The 27,115-nt window shown below is 39.9% G+C and overlaps 1 protein-coding gene across 3 annotated transcripts in view; it reads right to left on the reverse strand.

The window, feature by feature from the left end:
• Positions 1–15,436: 15,436 nt before the first annotated feature.
• Positions 15,437–27,115, reverse strand: part of LOC114656575 (MANSC domain-containing protein 4-like) — a 31,457-nt gene continuing 19,778 nt past the window's right edge. For all 3 annotated transcript variants that reach the window (XM_028808225.2, XM_051920578.1, XM_028808218.2), the window contains one exon: positions 15,437–17,093. In XM_028808225.2, coding sequence (XP_028664058.1) covers positions 16,348–17,093 — 746 coding nt within the window. In that variant the 3' untranslated portion in view covers positions 15,437–16,347. The remainder of the gene's footprint in view (positions 17,094–27,115) is intronic.

A 27,115-nucleotide genomic window follows, 5' to 3' on the forward strand; every position in this document is an offset into this window, starting at 1 on the left:
ACACGGTACAACACCCTAGTACTATAGTTATATTTTGTAATTCGTATTGACATTACACACTTCACTTAATATAGTTAAACTACAATTCAGGTAGTTGCTGAGAAGTAATTATTGTTCTTGGGGTTTGCTGTGATTTCCTTTGTCTGATACATAGTGTCAAAGATATATTGTCATATATCAACTTTATATATATAAAAAGATTTGGTAAATCGTGCAACCTTTTTATGGAACACTTAATTTTGTTCAAAACCGTACGTCATATAGTATACATCTATAAATATAATTTTTTTGTCTTCATTAGGAGAATACAACAATGATACTCTCGTGTCAATTAAACCAATTTAACGTGCATATGTCAAACAACATATTTCCACATCCGCCGCAGTAAGAACAGTAGTAGTAGTTCAGTTGTGCGAAGCTCGTTGATTATCCTGATTAGGTGGCTCAATGGTATCGTAACTGTCTCTCGGTAAAAACACCAGCGGTTCGCGTCGTCGATCCTCCACTTGTTAAAGGTTTTTTTCAATTCCTCCATTTAACAATATTTTCAGCTTGGACGGATAGCGAGCGAATCGAGCTGTCGAGGGAAAATTGGGCCGCCGTAGACGGGCAGGGGGCACACGTCCCTAATTATATTGTGTATGTAAAGAGTTTCACTGTAAAACGTAATAAGTTTCATATTTGTGTGTTTGGAGACCCTGGTGCCGTACTGAATTTGTATTGTAGAAAAACAAACTACTGTCCAGCATGCCTAAATGTGTCTTTTCGTTTCTGATCGCTATACGGCACTACAAATTTAAGACAATTCGCTATAAACAGTTTCAGCCAATCAGCGCCTTCTAAACATGCAGAATGACAGTGTGAACCTTTATTGTAGCGGCGCAGCATCTTCGTTTCAGTCAGTCATTGTCCTGTTAGACTATTTACTGTTAAGTGCTGCTTGAGGTAGCGTTTATAGTACAACAGGTAGCCTACGTAGTTCTTAAATTGGTATTGAAATGCACACACAAGTCTCCTAAATTATTTATTGAAATGCCTACATTTACAGTGTCCATTTTAGGAAATCGTAGTTTTTACTTGTTCCCGTTATTAGGAATTACAATTTCTCAGTGTCATATATTATTCGTTACTACTCGCGAGTCCCGCACCATTGAGATTCTGATTTATATTCGGTATAAGCAATTTTTTTAAAAGGAGCGTTAATTGAACTGACTATAGCAGACTTGTCATCTTCTTAAAATGACTTTATTGATTTGATGTTGACAATCATAAGGTCAAAAACCAAGGAGGCGATGAGTTTGCACGGACTGTGCTGTTTCTTTTTTTTCGTGACATCGCGTCAGTAGAGAGTGCGTCAAATTAACAATGCATTCTGTCCTAAATGGCAGCGCATACGCTTTTTTATATTTCCTAAAGGCCAATGTGTCTCAGTTTGCTCATTAATATATTTTGACAGTGTATTTTAGTGAGAATGATTATAAACATATTACCCATGTTCATTTCCCATGTAGATATGTAACGTTTGGTGAGAATAAATAGAAAGTAACAACACATATAATAGTTATGTTGCATTGTTTATGATTAACAAAATTCATAGTTTATCTGAAATGTTCTACTTATACAGTCGATTTATTCCACTTCTGAAGGTGTACATTGTCGGTATTCTCCATTGCAATTGCCCCAGAGTGTAAGGTGTGCCAGTGCAACTGAAGGGTGGCAGACGAGCTCACGTAATGGGTGACAAGGCACATCCTCACCCTGATGTCGAGGCTCTTGTCATGAATATTCCCATCTTGTGCTTTTTCTCGTTCCTGCCAGTTTACTATTATTATTGGACACGTATGTAGAGGGAATGTGTGTCTTATTTTATGTCTATGAAAGGAAGGACGGTAAAGCCTTGAATGAAACTTAGTGTTGATGCTTTGGGTGACACGACAGGTGAGGAGCAGGGAACGTTAAATGTGACAGTGACTGCGGGGGATTGTGGGACTGGCAGATGGTTTAAGAATACAGAAACGACAAAAGCTTAGTCTTTCAAAAATTTTATTTACATCAATGATTTACTCCGTTGTGCTGCAGTTCGGAAGATTACTTATTTACCCCCCCGGCGCAGCCTTTGATAAGATGCATTCAGAAGGAAAGGATGTTGCTGACAAAGTCAGGTGCTTTTTTGAAAGTTTGGCTCCAGATGTGCTTATCCAGCTGCTCCTTCTTGTCAGTACTTGAGTGATCTTTATGTTCACCTCTGGATGAATTCGCAAAGTTTCTTTACAACGTTTTTGTCTCATTAACTCAGAACTCCCGAAGCTTTCCTAAAATTGCACAAGACAGTTGTGATTAGTTATGCAGCACACGCTTTTACTCACATTGCTTTTTGGAAATCAGTAATACAAATCAGCTACAGATCTGGGAATCACTGAATAGTAAAAACGTTTAATGAGAGTGTCTTGCGCATATACTGGTGTAATGACCACGTCGGCTTTAGTGAAGCGTTTCTTAGCCTCTCTGATATGATCGACATGGCGTAGAGTAGATTCTGGATTGTTATAATACGTGCTACCTTACGCAAAATATGCTCATTAATTTGTTACAGATTCTAGGTGGACACGATTCCACACCAAGGAAAAAGGTGCCCCATGTAAATCGTTCATAATGTCTCCAAAATATATTTGTTAACTTTCAGACAAGTACTACTTAACTGTCTTATACAAAATCCTTATTTCAACATATGCGAGCCTAAATTAGGATTTGATCTCGGGTTAGCGAACCTTATCGCTGTAGCAAGAACAACTGGTTTTACGCTTTGAGCCAAAGTGCTTTAACAGACTAGTGAATGACCAAATCGACTGCTGACTGCGCAGATATCAATGATGTCATTACGCAAGCGTGACTCAAAATCACGTGACGGGCGCATTTGAAGCAAGCCTCGAAGCGGCGCTTTGATCTCCAGTGCTTCGAAACCTGAGTATCGAGCGGCCCATCACTAGTTCAAGCAGCCGGCGCGCATAGCTATGCCGGCTTTTGAGACGCAAACTGCACGTCTGCCTTCTGCCTTAAGTAAAAGTAAGCACTTTCCATTTTTACGTCCTTCCCCTGAGCTACTGCCCAGACAACTTCAAACATAAGATCCCTTTTCTAAACCGCGGTAAACTAATACTACGACGCTTCACACTTTCTTTTACTCCTTTAGTGTTATGGGGTCGCGGGAGGCACACGCAGGAGTGGAGGACCGACAATGCCATCCCGGGCGGTTAATGGCAAGGCTGTCTCTCCAGTCTACACGAGACCCACCGTGACACTCCCCAAAAGGCGCTAATAAGGTCAGTGAAGACGTCTGTCTGCATTACAGTATATAAGAAAGGCAAAAGGCAAGTTTCCTTTCTTTATACTTTTAACACTTTTTTTCTCTCTCAGACAAATGCCTCTCTCAACACCACGCAGAGGACACTTAACTAACTTTTTTTAATTACTGGTAATGCCAGTAAAGCACATTACTACAGCACTGCATTCTAGAACTACTTCCTTCCTCACCTGGGGCCTCATGTATAACGCCGTGCGTAGATCTCACACTATAACATGGCGTAAGCACAGAAAAATCCAGATGCAGGAATCTGTGCGCACGCAAACTTTCACGTTCTTCCACTACATAAATCCCGATCAGCGTGAAAAGTAACGCACGTGCACGCGCCTTCTGTCCCGCCCCAACTCCTCCCAGAATTACGCCTCTTTGAATATGCAAATCATGGGAAATGGGAAAAGCACAGGGGAAAATATAAGAATTTCAGCGAATACCAAGTGGAGGCAAAGGAAAAATGTACTACAGTATTTGTTGGTTTAAACAGTGGTATAATCAACAAAAGAAAGTTGATCGAGTGACAGAGTGTCGGAGAAACTCGAAAGATCAAGTTCACAAAGTCGCATAGTGCCCGAAATAAAAAAGAAATCACATATCAAAGTCGCCATGAAAAAGCAAGTCGTAGCCCACCGTCTGAGTGTCATATGAAAGCTTATTAGGGTACAGACAAAAAAATAGGCACACAGTGAGAAAAAAGCACGAAATGTCAACTTTAATCTCGAAATTTCCACTTTAATCACATAGTTTATTTTGCCATTAAAGTAGAACATCATAAAATTCATCTTAAAATCATTTATTTTACTAGTTTCTCAAGTAGCATGTTAAATGCTTTGTTCTGTGTTTGATCTTCTATGTGCTCTATGTGTGTGAATCACTACGTGCTTCCGTTCTTTCTCTTTCTCCAACAGGACACAGAATCCATTACATTCATGATATTACAGCTCTCTGAATAATTAAAATACTGAGATGTATACGTGATATCATTTTCATGATGATAGGAATGAAAGCATGTTATTAAACATGGGAACACGGTGGCGCAGTGATTGTTCATATCTCACGCAAGAGGCTTGCTGCGCCATGTGCGACCTTCGATGAAATAATTTATTACAGAAGTACTGTCTCTTTCAAACGTACTAACCTCCAATTCCTGTCCTTACTTTTCTTTCTCCAAAAACCCAATCGCCACACAATCAGCTCTGTAATAGACGTTAAGCCATTTGTAAGCTTAGAACGCCGATTCTTCAAAACTTTTAAGGAACATTGAAATATCTTCGTAGTACATGTTTAATTATTCTATTAGTCTATCCTTCCAGTGTCGCGTCAGCACCAGCAAGAATACAGCGCAAGGCAGGAGCTATCCGTGAACTAGCTATATGCTGCGGCACCGTGTCTTCACATGTTTAATTATTAACAATACAGATTATTTAAATGAAATTAAAGTTTTATCTGTATACTATAAGCAACATATTTTGCTGCATTTCATCTTAAAAATGATATTGTCATCATACGCGCTTTATAAAGTAGCGCAGGTTGTGCAATATTATAACTGTAGTGTAAGTTTACAGTGAGGTGATTGTACTTATAAGTACAAACAGTTCTACAAGGAGCACTTGATGGACTGATTGAGTGCGTTTATAGTTCTTGGGATGAAACTGTTTCTGAAACACGAGGTCCGTACAGGAAAGGCTTTGATGCTTTTTGCCGTGGTTGAGGTAGTGTGTACTTGAAACTGTATACTGATAATTCTCTTTCCGATCAGCTGCTGCTGTGATTCACACTCAGATACAGTGATATAAATACTCCGAGTGGTGCAGTGAGAGTAATATGGAAAAAGATGATCTGCAGTGGCAACCCTTAATGGGAGCAGCAAAAAGAAGAACAAGATGCAGTGAGCGTAATAACGCTAAAGCAGTTATGGTATTTGGAATACTATGGCTAGTCCCTGGACTATTATATTGCTACAGGTTAATTACAATCAGATGCATTACACTAATAAACAATATGCAGTTAATTTCAGTGTATTTATAAAGCCACGTCAGGAATGTGGAGCTAAGAAAGAAAGGATGAGCACACAGGAACAGTAGCACTGCTTTGACGCTGGGTGCCACCAGTCTGCAAAACCGAGCAGAGAAATTGCGTACGCCAAGGTATGAGTTACCGTGGAAATGTGCGTGGCTTTACGCTAAGTTTAGGTTTTATACATCGCGATTTGAGCGTAGAAACGTTCGTACGCAACATTTCTGTGCGTACGCACCGTTTATACATGAGGCCCCTGCATTGTGGCAGGAATACGTTGTGTGTGACTTACAAGGGACAGCAGCAGAATTTATTTAAAAAAGGAAATGGGAACCAAAACCAAAGCAACAAGTGGTGGGTTGTAACAGGTATATCAAAAAACAAATACCTAAGGCTTAATAACTATAACAAAAACCGTAGTCAAATAAAGAGGGCAGGAATTTGAAAACCAATAGGCACATGTAATCAAAGCCAAAATGTTAATCTTAAATCATAGTCTAAAAGGCGGAGATGGAATTCACTAACCAGAAATATTTCAAAACAAGAAAAAAATTAAAGTTGAAAGGTTATGTTTCTAGTTGACCCTGCTTAGCAACAGCATTGCAGTCATTAACAAAAACTCCTCAAAAATGGTGGCATGCATAAGAAAGATAAGATCAGACAGAATTCTTTCAACTTAATGGTGAATTAGGTACTCAAGAGCACCAGTAGGAATTAAAGGGAAGAACATTTAGGACTAAAGCCAGGAAGAATTTCTTTATGCAAAGAGCTGTGGAAATCTGGAACAAACTACTGAGACATGTACTTGAAGCACAAACATTGACAACCTTTAAGAAGCATCTGGATTAGGTTTTGGGACAGCTTATCTATTAGCTAAACAAACATACCTGATGGACTGAATGGTCTACTCTTGTTGTCAAATTTATTGTATTCTAAAAACAAAATTGCATCATGAAAGAATTTCAGTTATTTTTGACATCATTAAAGATAAGACCACAAAATTTTATAACCTTTAAAACCTCTAAAACAAGGTCTAAATATTTTTAGAGGTCAAGGAAAATGTATGAAAATTCAAAAATAAGAGACATTCTATTTACCTACAACTATGGAAGTATGGCCTAAAGTGGGCTTTGTGATTCACTGGCTTCCTGTCCCGGACAGGTTTTTACTGGTAATTCTACTGGTAAAGGATGGATGGATTAAATATTGCCTGGCCCTTCTTTGTTCCAAGTGAGAAACTTGGGACATAAATCACTGTTTTACACAGTCTTATTTTTACTGTAGAGACAGTGAAATTAAGGTTGTCATGTTCTTATTGCTTTCTTGATGTAAAGTGTCAGTTACAAATACTGCTTTAGTGATGCTCATATAAAGAAAACATCAAATGCAGCCCTTGAATCACTGTTTTCAGGTTCTTGAAACAACAGCTATTTTGGTGAACTCTACAGCAAGCCAACACTCTGCTAATGTAAACTGTACCATTTCTTTCTCATCTTTTTGTATGTCACTGTATATTTTTCAAGGCTTCATTTACTATAATAATTTAATAATTTTTAATAATAAGTATAATTAATTAATAATAATTTTTTGCATTTATATAGCGCTTTTCTCACTACTCAAAGCGCTCAGCAATTGCAGGTTAAGGGCCTTGCTCAAGGGCCCAACAGAGCAGAGTCCCTTTTTGGCATTTACGGGATTCGAACCGGCAACCTTCTGATTGCCAGTGCAGATCTCTAGCCTCAGAGCCACCACTCCGCCTGATCTACTATGCGCTATGGATTGTCTGCTTCTTTGTTATAATATAGATTTCTTTTTTTCCCACTTTCAGCCAAGATACTTGCTAATCATTGCTTGAAAAGTCATAATTTAATGAACAAAAAGAAGTTAATTCAAATCATGTCATTTATTTTCCCCAGTGTTCCTATTCACTCACTCTAAATTTAACAGTTTCATCCACTTGCTCACCTTTCCGCCCCTCCACACCAGCTTCTTCTCTCTGTCAAGAAGTCTTCATCCAGACTCTCCTCTTAACGCTAGACTTCACATTTTTTCTGGCCTGGTCTGGCTTTAAGCCTGCTCCCAGTATCACTTCCACTGAGAGAGGTAGACCTTTGGCACCCTGATGTTCTGCACTCCTGAAACCTGAGTACCCCTTGAAGGACCAGGGGCCTTATGTATAAATGGTGCGTACGCACAAAAACATTGAGTGCTCCTGTTTCTAGACTCACATCGCGATGTATAAAAACTAAACTTGCCGTAAAGCCACACACATTCTCATACCAGCTCAAACACTTGCGTACGCAAGTTTTCGGCTCAGTTTTGCAAACTGGCGATGCCCAGTGACAAAGCAGTGCTACTGTTCCTGTGTGGTTTCCCTTTATTTTTAGATTCACATTCCTGATGCGGCTTTATCAAATACACTGAAATTAACCACATGTCATTTATTAGTTTAAGGCATCTTATTGTAATCAACCTGTAGCAATATAATGGTCCACGGAATGTCCAAACTATTCCAAATACCATAGCTGCTTTAGTGTTGTTACTCTCAGTGCAACACTCAGAGAATTTTAACCCACTGTATCTGAGTGTGGAATCAGAGCTCTACTGCAGCTGATCAGAAAGCTCTACAGCAGATTCTTTCCGCTCTCGACACAATTATCATTATGCAGCTTCTAGCACATGCTGCCTCAGCCATGCGCACAGTCTATTTCAAATTCTCCCATTCAGCAAATGCTTCAAAGCCTTTCCGGTAGGGACCTCTCAGTTCAAAAACAGTTTCATCCCAAGAGCTATAAACGCATTCAATCAGTCCATCAAGTGCTCCTGGTAGATTTGTTTGTACTTATAAGTACAATTACCTCACTGTATACTTGTACTACAGTTGTAATATTGCACAACATGAGCCACTTATGCTTTCAGATTGTATATTTTTCATTGTTTTTTTAGCATATTATTATTATTATTATTATTGTTGTTGTTATGTTATCATTTTATAGGAAGATAAGTTTATTGAGAATTTGCATATTGAATCTCATTGTACCATACAATAACAATAAAGGAATTCAATTCAATAGAAGAGAGCAGATATTTACAAATGATGACGAATGGCTTCTAAGTCAATTTTGATTTCTAAGTGCTAACTTCTTGGAGCTGTTGCTATAATTTTTAAGATGAAATGCAGTAAAGTATGTATATTACATTATACAAATAGATTTTTAACTTTATTTAAATAATGTATACTGTTAATAATTAAACGTGTGGGCGCAGCGGTAGCAATGAGCCAGTGCTCCATACAGGGATTGTTCTGCTTCGCGCTATATGCTTGCTGGGACTGGTGCAACCCTGGATGGAATAATTAAACATGAATTATGAAGATTTTTCAATGTTCCTTAAAAGTTTTGAAGAATCGGTATTCTAAGCTAACAGATGGCTTGACTTTATTACAGAGCTGATTGTGTGGCAATTGGTTACTTGGACAAAGAAAAGGAAGGACAGGAATTGGGGTTAGTAAGTTTGAAAGAGACAGTATTGCTGAAATAAATTATTTCATTGGGGTTAGTAAGTTTGAAAGAGACAGTATTGCTGAAATAAATTATTTCATTGAGGGTCGCGCATGACGCAGCAAGCATCTTGTGGGATGCAGGAACAATCTGAACAGGGCGCCAGCTCATCGCTACCACTGTGCCCCCATGTTTAATACATGCTTTAATTCCTGTCTTCATAAAATGATATAAAGTGTACATCTTAGTATTTAAATTGTTCAGAGAGCTGTAATATCATGAATGTAATGTATTCTGTGTCCTGTCGGTGTAAGAGGAAGCCCATTTAAGAAGCATGTAGTGATTCACACACATACAGTACACTGTATGTCACTCGATCAACTTCATTTTGTTGTTAACACCACTGCTTAAACCAACAAATAGTACATTTTTCCTTGTGTCCACTTGGTATTCTCTGAAATTCTTCTTTTTTTCTCCCGTGCTTTTGCCATTGTCTTTTTACAGTACACAAAACATAAGGGGCTATTTATATTGATTTGCATATTCAAAGGGAATAATTCTGGGAGGAGTTGGGGTCGGGTGGCAGGTGCATGCACGTGCGTTACTTTTCATGCTGACCGGGATTGATGTAGTGGAAGAATGTGCAATTTGGTGTACCCACAGATTTATGAATCTGGATTTTTTTTTGTGCAGACACATATTTCTGTTTTTTTCTGTACGCCATGTTTTAGTGTGAATTCTACTCTTAGCGTTATACATTATTCCCCTGGTCTCTCAGGTAGCTCCTTACCTACTTATTTCTACAAAGCAACACCATTGCCTAATTTCTCTGATTAAGGGACTGCCCCACAGGGATGTGACAGAAGAGTACTCTCTTTCCACAAATTCTCCCTGACTTTGGCATGAAGTGAAAAACTTAGCCCCAGCTTTCCCAATTGGCTTTTCTGCTACCATTTGGCCAGGAGGTTCTGTGCCAATTAGCCATTCCTCCACTGTATTTCTCTCTTAGAGGATCAGGCAGTCCTAGTATAGTATCTGCTGGATCAGCAGCCCAACAACATCCCACGATCCCTATAATAATAATAATAATAATTCATTACATTTATATAGCGCTTTTCTCAGTACTCAAAGCGCTATCCACACAGGGAGGAACCGGGAAGCGAACCCACAATCTTCCACAGTCTCCTTACTGCAAAGCAGCAGCACTACCACTGCGCCACCTGTGAGGACTATGTGTACTGTGCACCCTATGTTTACTGTAGTGCAACTCAAATGCTTTAATTGTATGATCTGTCACATACATGTGGGGGCACTTGTGTTGACTAACTGTATTGTCTACCAAAACATAACACTGCCAATCCAATCAACTCTATCCTGGCAGCGCTGGGTACAAGAAGGAAACAGCCCTGAACTGAGTTCCAGTCCTTCAGAGAGCACACACACAGGGAGAATCTTAGAGTTGCAAATGCAAATCTTCAAACAGACGTTGAGAGAACATGCAAATTCCACATGGAGAGTGGACAATGTCGAGAAGAGGCATTTGAAAGCAGGTCGCTGGATCCATGAGGCAAAAATACTATCCATTGCACTTCTATGTGATTTATACAATTGATCAAATAAAAAAGAAAAAATATATTCTATATAAATAAATATATAAACACACTAAGACATATTAGTGGCCATATACACAATGGACCACTTTGAAAAACTACTGCAAAAGATACACATTTTCTTGCCTTTCATGCGCTGCCAATTACCATGTTATAAAAACCATAGTATCACAGTGATTAGCAATAAAAAAAGCAAGAGCTTTAAGAGAAATATTCTAAGGTAACTTACATAAGCAGCCACTGATGAATCCCTTTTCTGATTGTTTGGGGCATCTGGAAAAAAGATTGTCCAGAGAAGAAAAGGTGAGTGCTACCATCAGTCCTGTGTCATGCCAACAGTAAAGCATCCTAAGACTATTCATGCGTGGGGTTGCTTCTCAGCCAAGGGAGTGGGCTCACTCACAATTTTTTCATCAGAGAAAATGACTTTACCCCAGTCCTCATCAGTCCAATCCCTGTATCTTTTGCAGAGTATCAGTCTGTCCCTGATGTTTTTCTAGGAGAGAAGTGGCTTCTTTGCTGCCTTTCTTGACACCAGGCCATCCTCCAAAAGTCTTTGCCTCACTGTGCATGCAGATGCACTCACACCTGCCTGCTGCCATTCCTGAGCAAGCTGTGCACTGGTGGTGCTCCGATCCTGAGCCATGAATAAATAATGGTACTAAAACATCCTCCTATAGCAACTTCTCCGAACCATCCAAGAACAGTTTGGTGATGAACAATGCCTTCTCCAGCATGATGGAGCACTGTGCCATAAAGCAAAAGTGATAAAAACAAAGTGGCTTGAGGAAAAAAAAAAATAAAAAATTTTGGGTCCATGGCCAGGAAACTTTCCAGACCTTAATCCCATTGAAAACTTGTGGTCAATCCTCAGGAGGTGGGTAGACAAATAAAAACCCATACATTTTGACAAACTCCAAGCATTGATTACACAAGAATGGGCTGCCATCAGTCAGGTTTGGTCCAGAAGTTGATTGACAGCATGCCAGGGCGAATTGCTGAGGTCTACATAAAGAAGGGCCAACACTGCAAATACTGACTCTTTGCATGAACTTAATGTAATTGTCAATAAAATCCTTTGAAACCTATTAAATGCTTGTAATTATACCTCAGTATACCATAGAAACATCTGACAAAAGGATCTAAAACCACTGAAGCAGCAAACTTTGTGAAAACCAATACTTGTGTTATTCTCAAAACTTTTGGTCACGACTGTATATATTAGACCCACAAAATTATGTACCTACAGCCCTAAATGTATTAGCAGAATTTCAAAAGATAGCTGAACTCAAAATTAATTTAAACAAAAGTGTGCTTTTTCCAGTGAATTCTCTAGCAAACAACATTAGATTGGACACCTTCCCTTTTATCATTGCAGGTCAGTTTAAATACCATGGGGTCAACATCACAAGTAAATATAAAGCTCGTCTTCAACATAATTTTGCTGTTTGAATTGACAAAACTAAACAAGACTTGCATAGATGGTCTACACTCCATCGTATTTAGCAGGGAAAATGAACATTGTCAAGATGAATTCCCTTCCTAAGCTTCTGTTCCAATTTCAAAACACCCCCACATACATTAACAAATCTTTTTTAAGAAATTAGATTCAATCATAGCCTATTTTTTTGGATTCGAAAAACCTATGCATTCAAAAGGTGACATGGCTCTAACTAATCAATTTTCTTTCAATTTTATTACTGGCCGACAAACATACAAGCTATAAAAACCTGGACATTGACACAAATAGATGAACGCACACTAGCTTGGTCTGCAATAGAAATGAAATCCTGCAGTACTACTTTATATTCCTTGCTTTGTACATCAATCTCCTTCATTCACACAGAATATGGACTAATGTAGGAAGCACTTCAAGTTAGAAAATATTTTATCTGTGGCACCTCTACATGACAACCACCTTTTCCCACCCTCTCGAACTTACACAGTTTTTAATGTTTGGAAAACTAATGGGATTAAATCATTTAGAGATCTATATATAAATAATGTGTTCGAATCATATGAACAATTACACTCTAAATTTAGTCTCCTATCAACACAATTTTTCCACTATCTCTAAATTAGAAACTTTGCTAAACAAAATCTGCCCAATTTTCCTCACCTCCCACCTATTTCTATTCCAGAAGAGATATTGATCAGTCTTGGGGACTCAGGTAGCGCTGCTGCCTCGCAGTTGGGAGACCTGGGGACCTGGGTTCGCTTCCCGGGTCCTCCCTGCGTGGAGTTTGCATATTCTCCCCGTGTCTGCGTGGGTTTCCTCCGGGCGCTCCGGTTTCCTCCCACAGTCCAAAGACATGCAGGTTAGGTGTACTGGCAATTCTAAATTGGCCCTAGTGTGTGCTTGGTGTGTGGGTGTGTTTGTGTGTGTCCTGCGGTGGGTTGGCACCCTGCCCGGGATTGGTTCCTGCCTTGTGCCCTGTGTTGGCTGGGATTGGCTCCAGCAGACCCCCGTGACCCTGTGTTTGGATTCAGCGGGTTGGAAAATGGATGGATGGATGGATGCTATCACAAAGGCTTGTATCCTACTCCCAGTGTCATGAGAACTGCATATAATATATCAATCCTCTTCAAGAAACTGAGTCCAAATCTCAGAAAGTAATGAACATACAAGACTTTAATTTTGCACACTAGTTCTTGGGTACAATTGCTAAATGAATGATTATTTATAAATAAAAAAAACAGCAACTGGTGGTCTATGGGGCACTAAAGCAAACCTGAATCACATACATTCACTTAAAAGAATATGAGGTTTAAATTTTCTATATCATAGCAAAATTAAGTTACAACTAATTAATCTTTATCACAGATTTTTGGCACAATATTTCAAGATGGAATGACATGTATGTTTACTTCTTTGTTAATAGCGGCTGGAATGGGAGGAGTCTTCAGGAAAACAACCATACTTGAGGCCACAGTGCTATATATCAGAATACTGTATGATGAAGTAGCTGTTTAATGTGGTATTGCATTTTAACTAAAATGGTTTGCAAAATTCACATACCTGGTTATGAAAATAAAATGAAAAAAGTTTGCATTCATAGTTCAAATGAATCCCTTACTGTGGCACTTTGGTTAAATATAAACATTCAACTAATGACTAATCTACAAGTGTGTGTCACCCACATGTCCAAGAACAACTACCTCCAAGCAAGGAAGGAATGAAAAATGTTCATAATCACCTTTTACTACAGGGTGTGTTTAAATAATGAACACTACTGCTGTGCAGTAAAACTTATCAGAATATGTGAAATCTGCTTGGCCACACTGTAACATGCACATATTTGGAGTATGTGAGGTAAACCAAAGACCCAAGGAGAATAGATAGATAGATAGATAGATAGATAGATAGATAGATAGATAGATAGATAGATAGATAGATAGATAGATACTTTATTAATCCCAATGAATATACAAACTGCACACTGTCACTTAGCACTAGGAGGAATCAGCAGAAAGCAATATGTCACTGAAGCTAACAAGAGCAATAAACAAATCTACTCTAACAAAAGCTGCCCATGTGATCTTCTTATTTCAGTCCTACACTTACTCCATTTACTGTAATTGATGGCTGAAATGGCAGCCTTGCAGAATAAAACAGATTTGTCCAACATGTCTATGTTTTCAGTAGCAGTATCAATAAATCCCACTCTCTGCAACATTGGCTATTGTCATTTGTAGACATTATTTGAAATTTTCCACAAGTGTATTGCCATTTGTTCTGAGCTTTCCTGCAACTTTCATCAGCATGTGCAGGCTCATATAGAGAAAGTTCAGCAGTGATAATTCTTCATTTTCAAATGTGGATATATCAATGATATTAAATGAGAGCTTTTTTCTGTTAATCCTTGACAAATTAAAAATTTCACTGGAAACCAGCTCAGCCTGAGCACTTAAATTGTTCTCAAAATATGACTGCAACTACACTATTCATGAAATCATACCTCTCAAAGTGAAAAGTTGTTGAAAGAAAAAAATAAATGGATGGGAAAGGTGAACTCCTTTAAATCGGAGGCAAGTCTCAGAGAGATTGTGAAAAGGATGTGGATACTCACTTTTTCCTATGTATGACACTTCCAGATGGGAATTAATAAGGCTTTTATTTCATGTTTGCTCCAGTGTATCATTGGGTACCATTGTAAGATGCTGGAGGAAGGTTTTTTATTAATTTTTAGATGATGCTTCACTTAATAACACATGTTTCTGGGGCAACTGAATGCATGCCTTGATTGTGAAAAAATAACTGACATTAAAAATTCCAAACGTATACTTTAAGCACCTTTGCCTTCCTTAATGGCTTCATCTATTTCAATATGTAAAACATAAATTAATTAACTAAGAGCTTTTTACATTATATTAGAATTAACTCTGTATATAAGTTCAACTCGAATAACCTCATGGTAGAGTTGGACTTTGAATTTGCAGTTTTAATAATGCAATAATCTGAACCACTGTCAAACCTGACAAACTTTTTTGTCAGAAAGACTGATCCTCCTGCCTTAGGGGGACTACATGCCCACAAAGGGAACTGATTTCACTTGCAGGAGAGATGCTTAGGTGAATCCTACTAAAACACTTTCTGTCAAAAATAAAACATTAACAATGTACAATTAAAACATCACACATATTACTGTTTAGCAACATTTTGTAAAATGAATTAAATGGATAAATAAATCAACAAATTAGAGCCCAGTTTTAAGAGGTTTCATTACGATTTCCAGTACCCAGTTGTCTGTCACCTGCAATTAAGAGTCTGTCAGCCTGGTAGGCTACAATGTCAACATGGAACAGAGAGAGAGAGAGCATATGACTTAAGAAGCCAAATATGTTTTCTCATCTTGTTTCTGTGGCAGCAATAAGCACTGAAAACATTTCAACGAAAAGGTTTTGCTTTCATCACCTCCAATTAAACAGAGAACTGTGTTAAATTCCCATACCCCTTTTCTTCATCTTACTTCCAAGTTTTTTATCACTATACAGTCATGTGCACATTCTTTCCATTTTATGGGTCTACATATCAAGATTTAACCAATAATCATCACCTACTCCTCAGTAAGTCCTAATATAAGATAAATCTAACATCCAGTGACAAGGAAAATGAATTTTACGTTATTTTTTTTTTTAAATATATAACATCCATCATACAGTAAATGTATAAAACAGTAAGAATTTTCCATCCTTAAGCAAGTTGTAGGATAACCTGTAGCAGGAATAACTTAATTATTTTCTGTATAAGTTATCAGTTTATTGCATCACACCACAATAACTTTATTCCACCTTGTTACAAACTTGTTTCAGTTCTTTCCTGATATTTAAATCCACAGAGTTAAGAGAGGGTAAAATTACTATACTTTTTCATGCACAAACAAACTTCTTTCACATCCTACAGATGTGCAGCTTAGGTTCAGTAGCACTCCCAGATTTTGTTGGACTAAAATATGTTTTATTAATGAAATCATGATACAGTATAATATGAATAATGTTTAAAATGACAGGTGGAATATAATTTTTGGGAGGTTTGTGACACTATGTTGTAGCTTCAAGTAACATTTTCACAGTTAAAAGATCAGTTAATGTGGTTGTGTGTTAAAATAGGGCTCTTTCTACATAATTTAATAATAAATATATTGGCTGATAATTAACATCACAGAATCAAGATTCAAAGTACTTCATACCATTTTATCCACTAACTAAAGCTGTTGAAATGAATAGCAGCCAAAGCATACGGCTTAGATTTTCTAAATAAAATTTTGTGATGACATGTATTTTATAGTGTATGGTACTGCTGCCTTGAAAAACAGAAGTGAACAATGGGATATATTTTTGTGAGTTTCTTTTTGTTGTTATTTGTTCACAGACTTTCATTTACAATCACATATTTTACCAGGTACATTGTGCTCCTTTCAGGCTTCCACACTGGTTTGTAATGACCCCTCTTTCTAATGCGATGACTGACTATGAACATTACAATACAAAAGCATAAAATAAACACTGTTGAGAAGATGACCAAAGGAACCAACAGGAGGTCATTTGCAATCCCCCAGAATGACTTAGACAATTTTGGTTTGTCTTCAGAAGTGTAATTCCTATTAATGTAGCCTTTGGTTTCATTAGGGTAATGCTTGCTGTTATCCAAGTAAGCTGGAAAGGCAAGATTAGAATAAGGTCGGGTGGTCATCATGGCAGTGGTTAGCTGTGGCCAGGTCTTTGAGGTGACCTTTGAAGCTGCAGTAATGGTAACTGATGCAGAACTTTGAGTAGAAATGTTGACACCATTGAAAAAAGCTTCTGTATTTTGAATCCAATTCTTCCTGTGACTTTCAACTGAATAAAATGTAGACCAGATGGTGATATTAGATTTTAAAAATGAAGGAGAAGTAGTAGTACTTTCGGGTGTGTTATGAATGCTTTTGTCATATTTATGTAAAGCAGTAGTAAAAGTTGACCTCGTAAGGGTACTAAAAGGTGGGCGATGAAACTGTCTCTTTTCAGAAGATAATGAATCAGAATCATTGTGCTTTGAAGATGACAAATTAGTCCACATGCGAAGACTCGAAGTGCTATGTTTTCCAAATACAAGCAGGTCTGGGTCAATTCCTGTAGGATTCAAGACACAAGCATTACATAACGATTTGGTCAACCTGATAACTAACTAACAATCCTATTCCTGTTTTTTGAGTGACACTAAAAAAATGCTATTAAATTATTAACTTCAAATGCACTCAATATAAAGATTACACATTTAAAAATAGGCTGGCATATATTTTTATTAAAGATTACAATTCATAAATAGTAATTAAACTCAAACTGCAGAAAAACCAGTACAGGCACAACACTGAAAAAGGAAGGCACAAAAACAATCAGACTAGAAGTCGATCTCTAAACAAAACACATCACATTGCTTACAAAATGTTTTTTGAGAGATAATAGGCCTGATGAAAGCTGGGCTCTGTTTTTATTTCCCCGGGTTCTCCAATTACATAAGAGCAAGGTTGGGGTAAACAGCTCGTGTCCAATTGTGAGTATGGAAATTATAAGAATTGCACAAAGTATATTTTCCCAATTTAAATTCATCAATAAATTATGGTTGTTGATATATAAAGAGTATAATCTGATCTCAAATTAAATTCAGATTTTAGACCTAGTGTGTCTGTTTAAGTAATATGATATATAAAAAGTTTAGATACAAAATTACTTATTCACATCAAAAAATCTAAAACACTATCTGTTAAATGCCCACTCACCTGTAAATAAAAGTAGCTGTAAAAGTAGCTGTAAGCTAACTGCATTGTTTTAATCCCAGAATCCATTTATGTTATCTTACTTATACCGTCTTAAGAGAGACAAACAACTTTCTTTTAGTTGAGGCTATTACTGATAGCTCTTCTTTTTTATATCAATAAATGTGAGATGAGGAAACAACCTGCTAGTGATTTTACCCAGCGACCTATAAATATTATCAAAATTCAAGACAATATTATAGCAATGCAATATAATTGCTTTATTAACCAAAAATGTATGCTGCCTGACTTTCTAACTATAACTTGTAAATAGTAGTAATGAAGCAGGAACCTTGTTATAATCAAATGGTGCACACCTTTAAACAGAGATCTCAGCATAATATTAGACAGGGCCTTATAGGAGTTAATGTCACTGGATATACTACCGTCTGTCATATGTTTCATTTAGATTTTTAGAGAACTGAGGATGAAATGCATTTCTACATTTACCAAACAACAGATCAGAGTAAGAGAGGGGTAACAATGAGAGGTCCACACTAATATTCTGCCAAGGACTGAAAACAGACAGACTGAAAGAATAAAGGACCAGAGATGAACTGCTGTCTGTGAAACAGGTTAAAATACTTAATTGGGAAATCAGTACTATGAGTCATATAAACCAAAATCAAAGTAGAAATCCAGAGCAAAAGAATTATTAACCAGGAACAACAAAATATAGTGCACTCATGAATCTGCAATCTTAGATAAGCAGGAAGTTGATGGCACTAATCTTTATACTTGTTGTAAACTTGGGGTTCTTTAACAAAATAGGTCTTAAAAAATACTCAAAATGTCCACTAGAGGAGGAAAAATCATCAAACCCCAGCTAGTAATGAGAGAGAAAATGAAGAATCTTTATAAATAAAAGATTTATTTTCAACAGAAATTCTCTGTAACAATCAACACCCCAAAGAGCACAAAAGGCAAAAATGCAGTTGCCTAAAATGGGCAATCCCATAGAAAACAATGTCCTTTTTTAAGACTTTTTTAAGAATAGTCAAAAAAAAAAAAAAAAAAAGAGCAAAGCTCCAAAAACAAATCAAAAGTAAAGCAATGACTCTAGAAGTCACCAACATTATGAGTGCATTCAAAGAACCACAAGAGACTGTGAGTTTTCCTCAACTTTTATATATCTATCTGAGGACAATCAGCTCTTGGGGGACCACTCACAAAATAGATGGCACATAGAAAAAGACTATATATATATATATATATATATATATATATATATATACATATTATACACATTGTGAGAGCCAGCCTGACCACAGACAGACACCGTTCTTAAGTCCACACACATTTATTTACACTATTTTCAAGTAAATTGAGTCCTGCACAACACACAGTGTTCCAGCACCAAACACCCTTTAGCACTCTGGCCTCTCAATGGTCCTCTTCGGGCCGCCTTCTCTTCCCACTCCGAAGCCTTGTCCTATTCCTCCCGACACCCGCTTCTCGATTGTTGGAAGGCAGCCCCTTTTATGCTCACACGAATATGCTCCAGGTGCCCCTTGATGAACCTCCGCCGGCACTTCCTTGTGTGGTGGAAGTGCCGCACGAGCACCTGAAAGCACTCCAGGTGACCCTGGAATTCCTTCCGCCAGCACATCCTGGTGTGGCGGAAGTGCTGCCTTCCAGGGCTCTAGGATCCACTGGGCATCCCCTGGAGGTGGCCATGGGCCCCTTCAGGGTTGAGCTTCCCAGCTCGGTTCCCATGACCCCCATAGCAACCAGGGCGGCTGTCCTCTCGTGGCCCGGGGAAGGTATAATCTCTCTCCTGGGCCTTCCAGGTGACCCGGCTGGGTATGGCACCCAGACGCACTCCACAGTACCCCTAGCGACCCGTAGGGCGCAGCGGCCAGTCCCGCGAGGGAAGATCTTCCACAGTGGAGGGCAGACACACTCCTGTCCAGGGTCTGATCCTGTAACACAAAGCCTATGCCATGGGGTGGAGATGTTGCCCATACGCCCTCGCTTGGCTTCTCTCACTAGGCAACGTTCCCCCCTCTGACCGGCACCCTGGCACTCGTGACTCCGGCACCCCCTCCAATATTTCGGTTCCCCCACCGTTGGGACGCTCAGCAGGCCTGCCCGCACCCCTGTCCTCTCAACTGAGTTTGGAGTTTCCCTCTGCGCCTGCAGAGGGTGACCCGTCACACTACGTGGGCTCCCAAGCTCACACCTCTTTTTGTCAGTTGAGCCGGCTTTCCTCCTCCGGGTCCTCCTTTTTCTCTGGGGCACCCTGATGATTTGAGTCTCCCTATGGGAAAGGAAGAGACCCCATGTCGTCTGTGCCCCTGTACTCTGGAGTCCCTAACTCTGGGAGTAGGGCACTTAGACCCGCAGCACTCATCAGCTGGCGTCTTGGCTCTACCCCCACCATGCTTTCAGCCCTCAGCGTCACATCCACTGTCAGAGGTGCGGCTACTTGATCACCAGAACCATACAATACCGGGACCCTTTCGCACACCTCTCTGTTTCTGGCACAGGTATTACCTACCTGCGCCGCCACGTCTCTCCAGCCGGAGTATCTGGCATCGCACCGTTCCGCCCACTGTCGTAGCGTCTTCAGGGGCGCGATCGCCTTCTCCTCCAGCTTCTCCAGTACCCCACGGAGGACACATATAACCTGGAGGAGAGACTCGGCGGGCTGAAGGCAATCCTCCAGCTTGCGCCGAGCTGCAAGCAGAGAAGGAACATCAGCTGGCAGTGGACTTACCGGTTGCTCAGTCCTACACGTCAGTTGTGCTCCATGAAGCCTCCTACCCGGCTCTGTCGGGTCCTCCCCTGACTCAGGATGGACATTTGTCGGTCCTGCCTCCGACCAATCATCGACAGGAACACGACACACACCATCCAATCCCTCGCCTGCCTCGGGAGGGACTTCCAGTTCCCTGCCGTCATCCATTTCCGGCTCCCGATGGGGAGGCGAGTCTCAGGACAGCTTGTCTGCTGCGGCTTCCTGCAACACCGTGATCACCCTTCCCCAATTTCTTCCACGGCCGCCGCCTCGGCAATTCTCCGTGGATCGGCACGCATCGGCCACCAACGTAGATCCAGGTAGTCACTCCCTGCAAAACACACAAAGGGTCTGAGACTTACCTCCTGTGTCCCGCCTTCCGGAGCAAACTGCCTCTGGGTGGCCACTTTCCTCGTCGTGCCGACCCAGTTGTCTGTGGCGACGGTGAATATCGGGGTTCTGGTGCTCTCCTGCCTCGCCTGATCTTCCTCTCCCCCATCGGTCAGTGATGGCGCTTCTGTGAACTGGTGGCGGTCCCATGTGGCCTAATGGATAAGGCATTGGCCTCCTAAGCCATGGATTGTGGGTTCGAGTCCCATCTGGGATGCCATTGTGAGAGCCAGCCCGACCACAGAGAGACAGACACTGGCAGTTCTTAAGTCCACACACGTTTATTTACACTGTTTACAAGTGAATTAAGTCCTGCACAACACACAGTGCTCCAGCACCAAACACCCTTTATCACTCGGGCCTCTCAATGGTCCTCTTCGGGCCGCCTTCTCTCCCCACTCCGAAGCCTTGTCCTCATCCTCCCGACGCCCGCTTCTTGACTGTTGGAAGGCATCCCCTTTTGTGCTCACCCAAATATGCTCCAGGTGACCCTGGAATTCCTTCTGCCAGCACTTCCTGGTGTGGCGGAAGTGCTGGCTTCCAGGGCTCTAGGATCCACCGGGCGCCCCCTGGCGGTGGCCACGGGCCCCTATAGGGTTGAGCTTCCCAGCTCAGTTCCAGTGACCCCAATAGCAACCAGGGCGGCTGTCCTCTCGTGGCCCGGGGAAAGTATAATCCCTCTCCCGGTTCTTCCAGCTGTGCCGGCTGGGTATGGTGCCCAGCTGCCCGCCACAGCATATAGAAATTAAATGATCAACAATGTTAACATAAAAATGAATAAAACAGACAAATGACAAATTTGAACCCCAGCCATAACGAGAACTTGAGCTGAAGCATAATAGTACTGGTCATCCTTGCAAAGCAATGATATAGCAACCACTCAAAAAAAGTCAGCACTCCTCTTAGGGACACAGACACCATTACGTGTATTCAAACAATGTGAAATAGTTTTAACTTCAACAGAATGAAACCAAAACTAAACAAAGGAACTGGATTCTGCAGCCTATGAAACAAAAATTAGATGAATACAAAAAATTGCTAAAAGGGCCAGGAGGTGCATGAAGAAACACTTTAGTTTAAAAGAACCCAGATAACTGTAATTATGTGGAAGTATAATATGTGAGACACTATTCATAAAAGACAGTATGAGGTTAGAACCCTACAATTGAAAACATACTTTACTTAGGAAATATATACGTACACAACTTCCAACAAATCATATGGATGAGGAATTCATTGCTGTAACTGGGTTATGAAAGCTTTTAATTTTACTCCAATGACTGATTTTCAACATTTTTCCAGGGAGTACACTCTATTTTTTTATATACTGGTAAGATTATCTACTACCTCTATACAACTTATATTCCTGTACAGTAATCCCTCCTCCATCGCGGGGGTTACGTTCCAGAGCCACCCGCGAAATAAGAAAATCCGCGAAGTAGAAACCATATGTTTATATGGTTATTTTTATATTGTCATGCTTGGGTCACAGATTTGCGCAGAAACACAGGAGGTTGTAGAGAGACAGGAACGTTATTCAAACACTGCAAACAAACATTTGTCTCTTTTTCAAAAGTTTAAACTGTGCTCCATGACAAGACAGAGATGACAGTTCCGTCTCACAATTAAAAGAATGCAAACATATCTTCCTCTTCAAAGGAGTGCGTGTCAGGAGCAGATGTCAGAGAGATAGAGAAAAGCAAACAAATCAATAGGGCTGTTTGGCTTTTAAGTATGCGAAGCACCGCGGCACAAAGCTGTTGAAGGCGGCAGCTCACACCCCCTCCGTCAGGAGCAGAGAGAGAGAGAGAGAAAAACAAAGAAGCACAAATCAATACGTGCCCTTCGAGCTTTTAAGTATGCGAAGCACCGTGCAGCATGTCGCTTCAGGAAGCAGCTGTACAGAAGGTAGCAACGTGAAGATAATCTTTCAGCATTTTTAGACGAGCGTCCGTATCGTCTAAGTTTGCGAACAGCCCCCCTGCTCAATCCCCCTACGTCAGGATCAGAGAAAGTCAGCGCAAGAGAGAGAGGGAGAAAAGTAAGTTGGGTAGCTTCTCAGCCATCTGCCAATAGCGTCCCTTGTATGAAATCAACTGGGCAAACCAACTGAGGAAGCATGTACCAGAAATTAAAAGACCCATTGTCCGCAGAAATCCGCGAACCAGCAAAAAATCCGCGATATATATTTAAATATGCTTACATATAAAATCCGCGATGGAATGAAGCGCGATATAGCGAGGGATTACTGTATATGTTGTATGTACACATATATTATACATACACATAAAGGTAGTGTACATATACAGTAATCCCTCGCTACTTCGCGGTTCACTTTTCGCGGATTCACGACTTCGCGGATTTTATATGTAAGCATATCTAAATATATAACGCAGATTTTTCGCTGCTTCGCGGGTTTCTGCGGACAATGGGTCTTTTTACTTCTGGTATTTGCTTCCTCAGTTGGTTTGCCCAGTTGATTTCATATAAGAGATGCTATTGGCAGATGGCTGAGAAGCTACCCAATCAGAGCACGCAGTTAAGTTTCTGTGTGCTGCTGATTGGCTCAGCGACGGAGTGCTGCATTAACCAGGAAGTCTCATCTCACTCATTCAGCATTAACGTGCTCTTGCTATTGCATTCAGGGGATTATCACCTTCATCGTCATCATTTTTACTGAGCAGCATATTCATCACCATCATCACGTCATATATAGCTACGTGTACTTCGCTATACAGTGAGTATAAACTTATCTACCGATTTCATATTGCTTAGCAGTTGTCCCTGTTATTAATAGAGTAAAGGGTGGGTTGTAAAAAACATCCAAATACACGTTAAATAATTAAATAAATATGGTGTCCCTACTTCGTTGAAATTCAGTTATCACGGTCGGCCTTGGAACCTATCTCCCGCGATAAGTGAGGGATTACTGTACATTATATAGGTATCCTAGGAGATATACAGATTCAAGTTTCAAGTTTTCAAGTTGCAAGGTATCTTCTTCCCAATTATGATAATTATTGTAGCATTTTCTCTTCAGTGCTATAGACAACAGTATGAAAGGAAACTAAGAGAAGCTGAGTAGACCACTGTGTTATGTGTCTAGCTATTCCACGCAACCAAACCATAACACAGGCACATGAAAGTAATTCATTTTAAATTCCACCCACCACTAATGATCGTGTCTCTGGCCTTCAGCTTTTGGCAGAAGAGATGGATGATCAAGCAAAGGAGTTTAACTCTTTGAGGGCTTAATATTTTTTTCCAAAAAAACAGTTTTCTGAAAAGCACACAAAGAAATGGTTTCACATAGAAATCAACATAAAACATCTGTTGCTGCATGGACAACTGGTAGCCAGGCTGTCTTGATGGGGCAGTGGAGTCAGTGGCCGAGGCAGTGCAGCACAATCTGGTTTGTACCTCTTGTCATTATAAATAGTGGTCCTCCCAGGCAAACGTTGCCGTACATGCATCAACTTCACTAACCTGTTCAACATCATGATCAGCTGGGGACCGATCAGCTGATACTGGTACCTAAAATTCATTTTTTGATCACTTGTATCAAAGTCCAATTCGATAACATGCAAAATGTCATCCATGGAGTATTTTGCTTTATGCATTTGCTTCAATCTCTCGCCAGATGTCGATGCCATTTTTGCTGTTGTTTGCTCCTCACCACTCACGCAAATGCAGAGAATCTCGGTCAAATCAATGAAGCTAACTCTACTTCTAGCAAAGAGAATCCAACTAAAATATAATGGCGGATTATTACCACCATCAGCCCTACCTTTTGACAAAAGTCACCATCTGCCCTGAAAAAGTTAAAGAACTCACCCCACTTCCTCCTTCCCCATCACACACTCACCACCTCCACAATCACCAATATGTACCCATGCCTCTTTCCTAAGACAGCTGCAAGGAGCTATAGATAGAAAATATTTGGTTCTTGTTGCAAGTGTAATCTTAGAAACATATATCAGAGAATTGGGCTTTTTAAGCACTGCAGACTTGTGGCCAAGAAGACAGTGACAGTTTCTGATATGGAGTTCTGGGTATTTCAGGATTTGAGCAAGGCCATGGAAATTACCTGTCACATGTCCTAGAAGGTGTTCCATGATTCAGAAGATTTCAGAGAACAATTCTTGGCAAAGGCACAGAGCTATGGACATCATCATGGTGCTCAAGAAAGGCTTTTAAAGAATGTCTCTTTTTAAGAAACAGTACTGTAAAACTTAATGAGAACTGGTTCATTTTGTTTTCTGTTGAACTCATTAATTTGTTCAGAAGTCTTTGTATTGGTAAGGTTTCAAGGATGGTAATAATCCATCTAAGGACAGAAAGATGCTGAATATTACTTGGAACGTTATAGCAAAAAAATGATAGTGCTCCTTTCATTGGCTAAATGAAATACTGCTATCCATTTACTAAACAGGATCACAGAAGAATTCTAGCTACAGGAGAATTACACTAATAATCCCCCCTATGAAAGCATATGCCAAGAACATGAGTTACTGGACTCTGTCCAGTAGTGTAGTCTTAGATGTAGGTGGAGCAATACAAGTTCTATCTTGTCCATGAAAGAATGGACCAGCTCAGAGTACTTGCACAGATATTTGGGGTCCTGGCATTTTTCTGTTTATTTTTTGGTTTGAAAAAGATTGATGCTGAATGGTTTTGGTATTATTTCAAGCATAGGGCTGCCAGGAGAATAGTTTTTATGTTTATAACCTTAATATTATGTTGTTCAAGGTGAGTGCTAGATACTACCAAATTTACACTTTGTCTCTACTACTGTTCGTAATTATCACAGATGTCTGTTGGTGCAGCGGTTTAAAGGTTTATTATTATTTTATTACTCCAGGAGAAGGGGGCTGACCCTTGCCTCACCACATTTTCTGGGGATTATCATGTTCTGTACTCTTTCAGATCCAAGCCATTTTGTGTTTGCTTAATTTGAATAGAATATAAATCTCTTTCATAGTCATAGACAATGGTATAGTCTTTTCCCCCTGTAAGGTGGTATGAGACAGAACTTTCTTGCTATAACTAAGATACAGTGTGTTAATTGAGTCAGTTGTTTTTTAGAATAGGTCCCAGTGCTAACAGGACTGAAAGACCCATTTACAGCATATAAATGGGATAGGCATACAGTTTTCTGACTGTTTTTAAATGGTTCAGAAATGTTTAGAAGTGATTTTGTAATGATTAGAAATGAAAAAAGATGTACTGTATTAGCTTTGAACAGAACGTATCTTAAACAAGGACTTTTCTTTTTTTTTTGCTATATCTTGTCTATAGAATCATTGTGACGCGTCAGGCTCTTGCTGAATCCCATTTTGTATGCTAGAGCTGACTTTGGTAATTTTGGGAAAGCTCAGCTACAATGCTCTTTTTATTCACAAACATGTTATACTGACTGTTGCCAGTTAACCTAATTAGTTGCAAAATGTTTCTCTTGTTGTTTCTTTTAGTACAGTAATCCCCCCTCCATCGCGGGGGTTGCGTTCCAGAGCCACCAGCGAAATAAGAAAATCCGCGAAGTAGAAACCATATGTTTATATGGTTATTTTTATATTGTCATGCTTGGGTCACAGATTTGCGCAGAAACACAGGAGGTTGTAGAGAGACAGGAACGTTATTCAAACACTGCAAACAAACATTTGTCTCTTTTTCAAAAGTTTAAACTGTGCTCCATGACAAGACAGAGATGACAGTTCCGTCTCACAATTAAAAGAATGCAAACATATCTACCTCTTCAAAGGAGTGCGTGTCAGGAGCAGTGACTGTCACAGAGATAGCCCTATTGATTTGTTTGCATTTCTCTCTGTTTGGCTTTTAAGTATGCGAAGCACCGCGGCACAAAGCTGTTGAAAGCGGCAGCTCACACCCCCTCCGTCAGGAGCAGATAAAGAGAGAGAGAGAGACAGAGTTTGTTTTTCAAGCACAAATCAATACGTGCCCTTCAAGCTTTTAAGTATGCGAAGCACTGTGCAGCATGTCCTTTCAGAAAGCAGCTGCACAAAAGATAGCAACTTGAAGATAATCTTTCAGCATTTTTAGACGAGCGTCCGTATCGTCTAGGTGTGCGAACAGCCCCCCTGCTCACACCCCCTACGTCAGGATCACAGAAAGTCAGCGCAAGAGAGAGAGAGAGAAAGTAAGCTGGGTAGCTTCTCAGCCATCTGCCAATAGCGTCCCTTGTATGAAAT

This window comes from Erpetoichthys calabaricus, chromosome 1 (genome assembly GCF_900747795.2).
Source record: "Erpetoichthys calabaricus chromosome 1, fErpCal1.3, whole genome shotgun sequence".
NCBI lineage: Eukaryota > Metazoa > Chordata > Cladistia > Polypteriformes > Polypteridae > Erpetoichthys > Erpetoichthys calabaricus.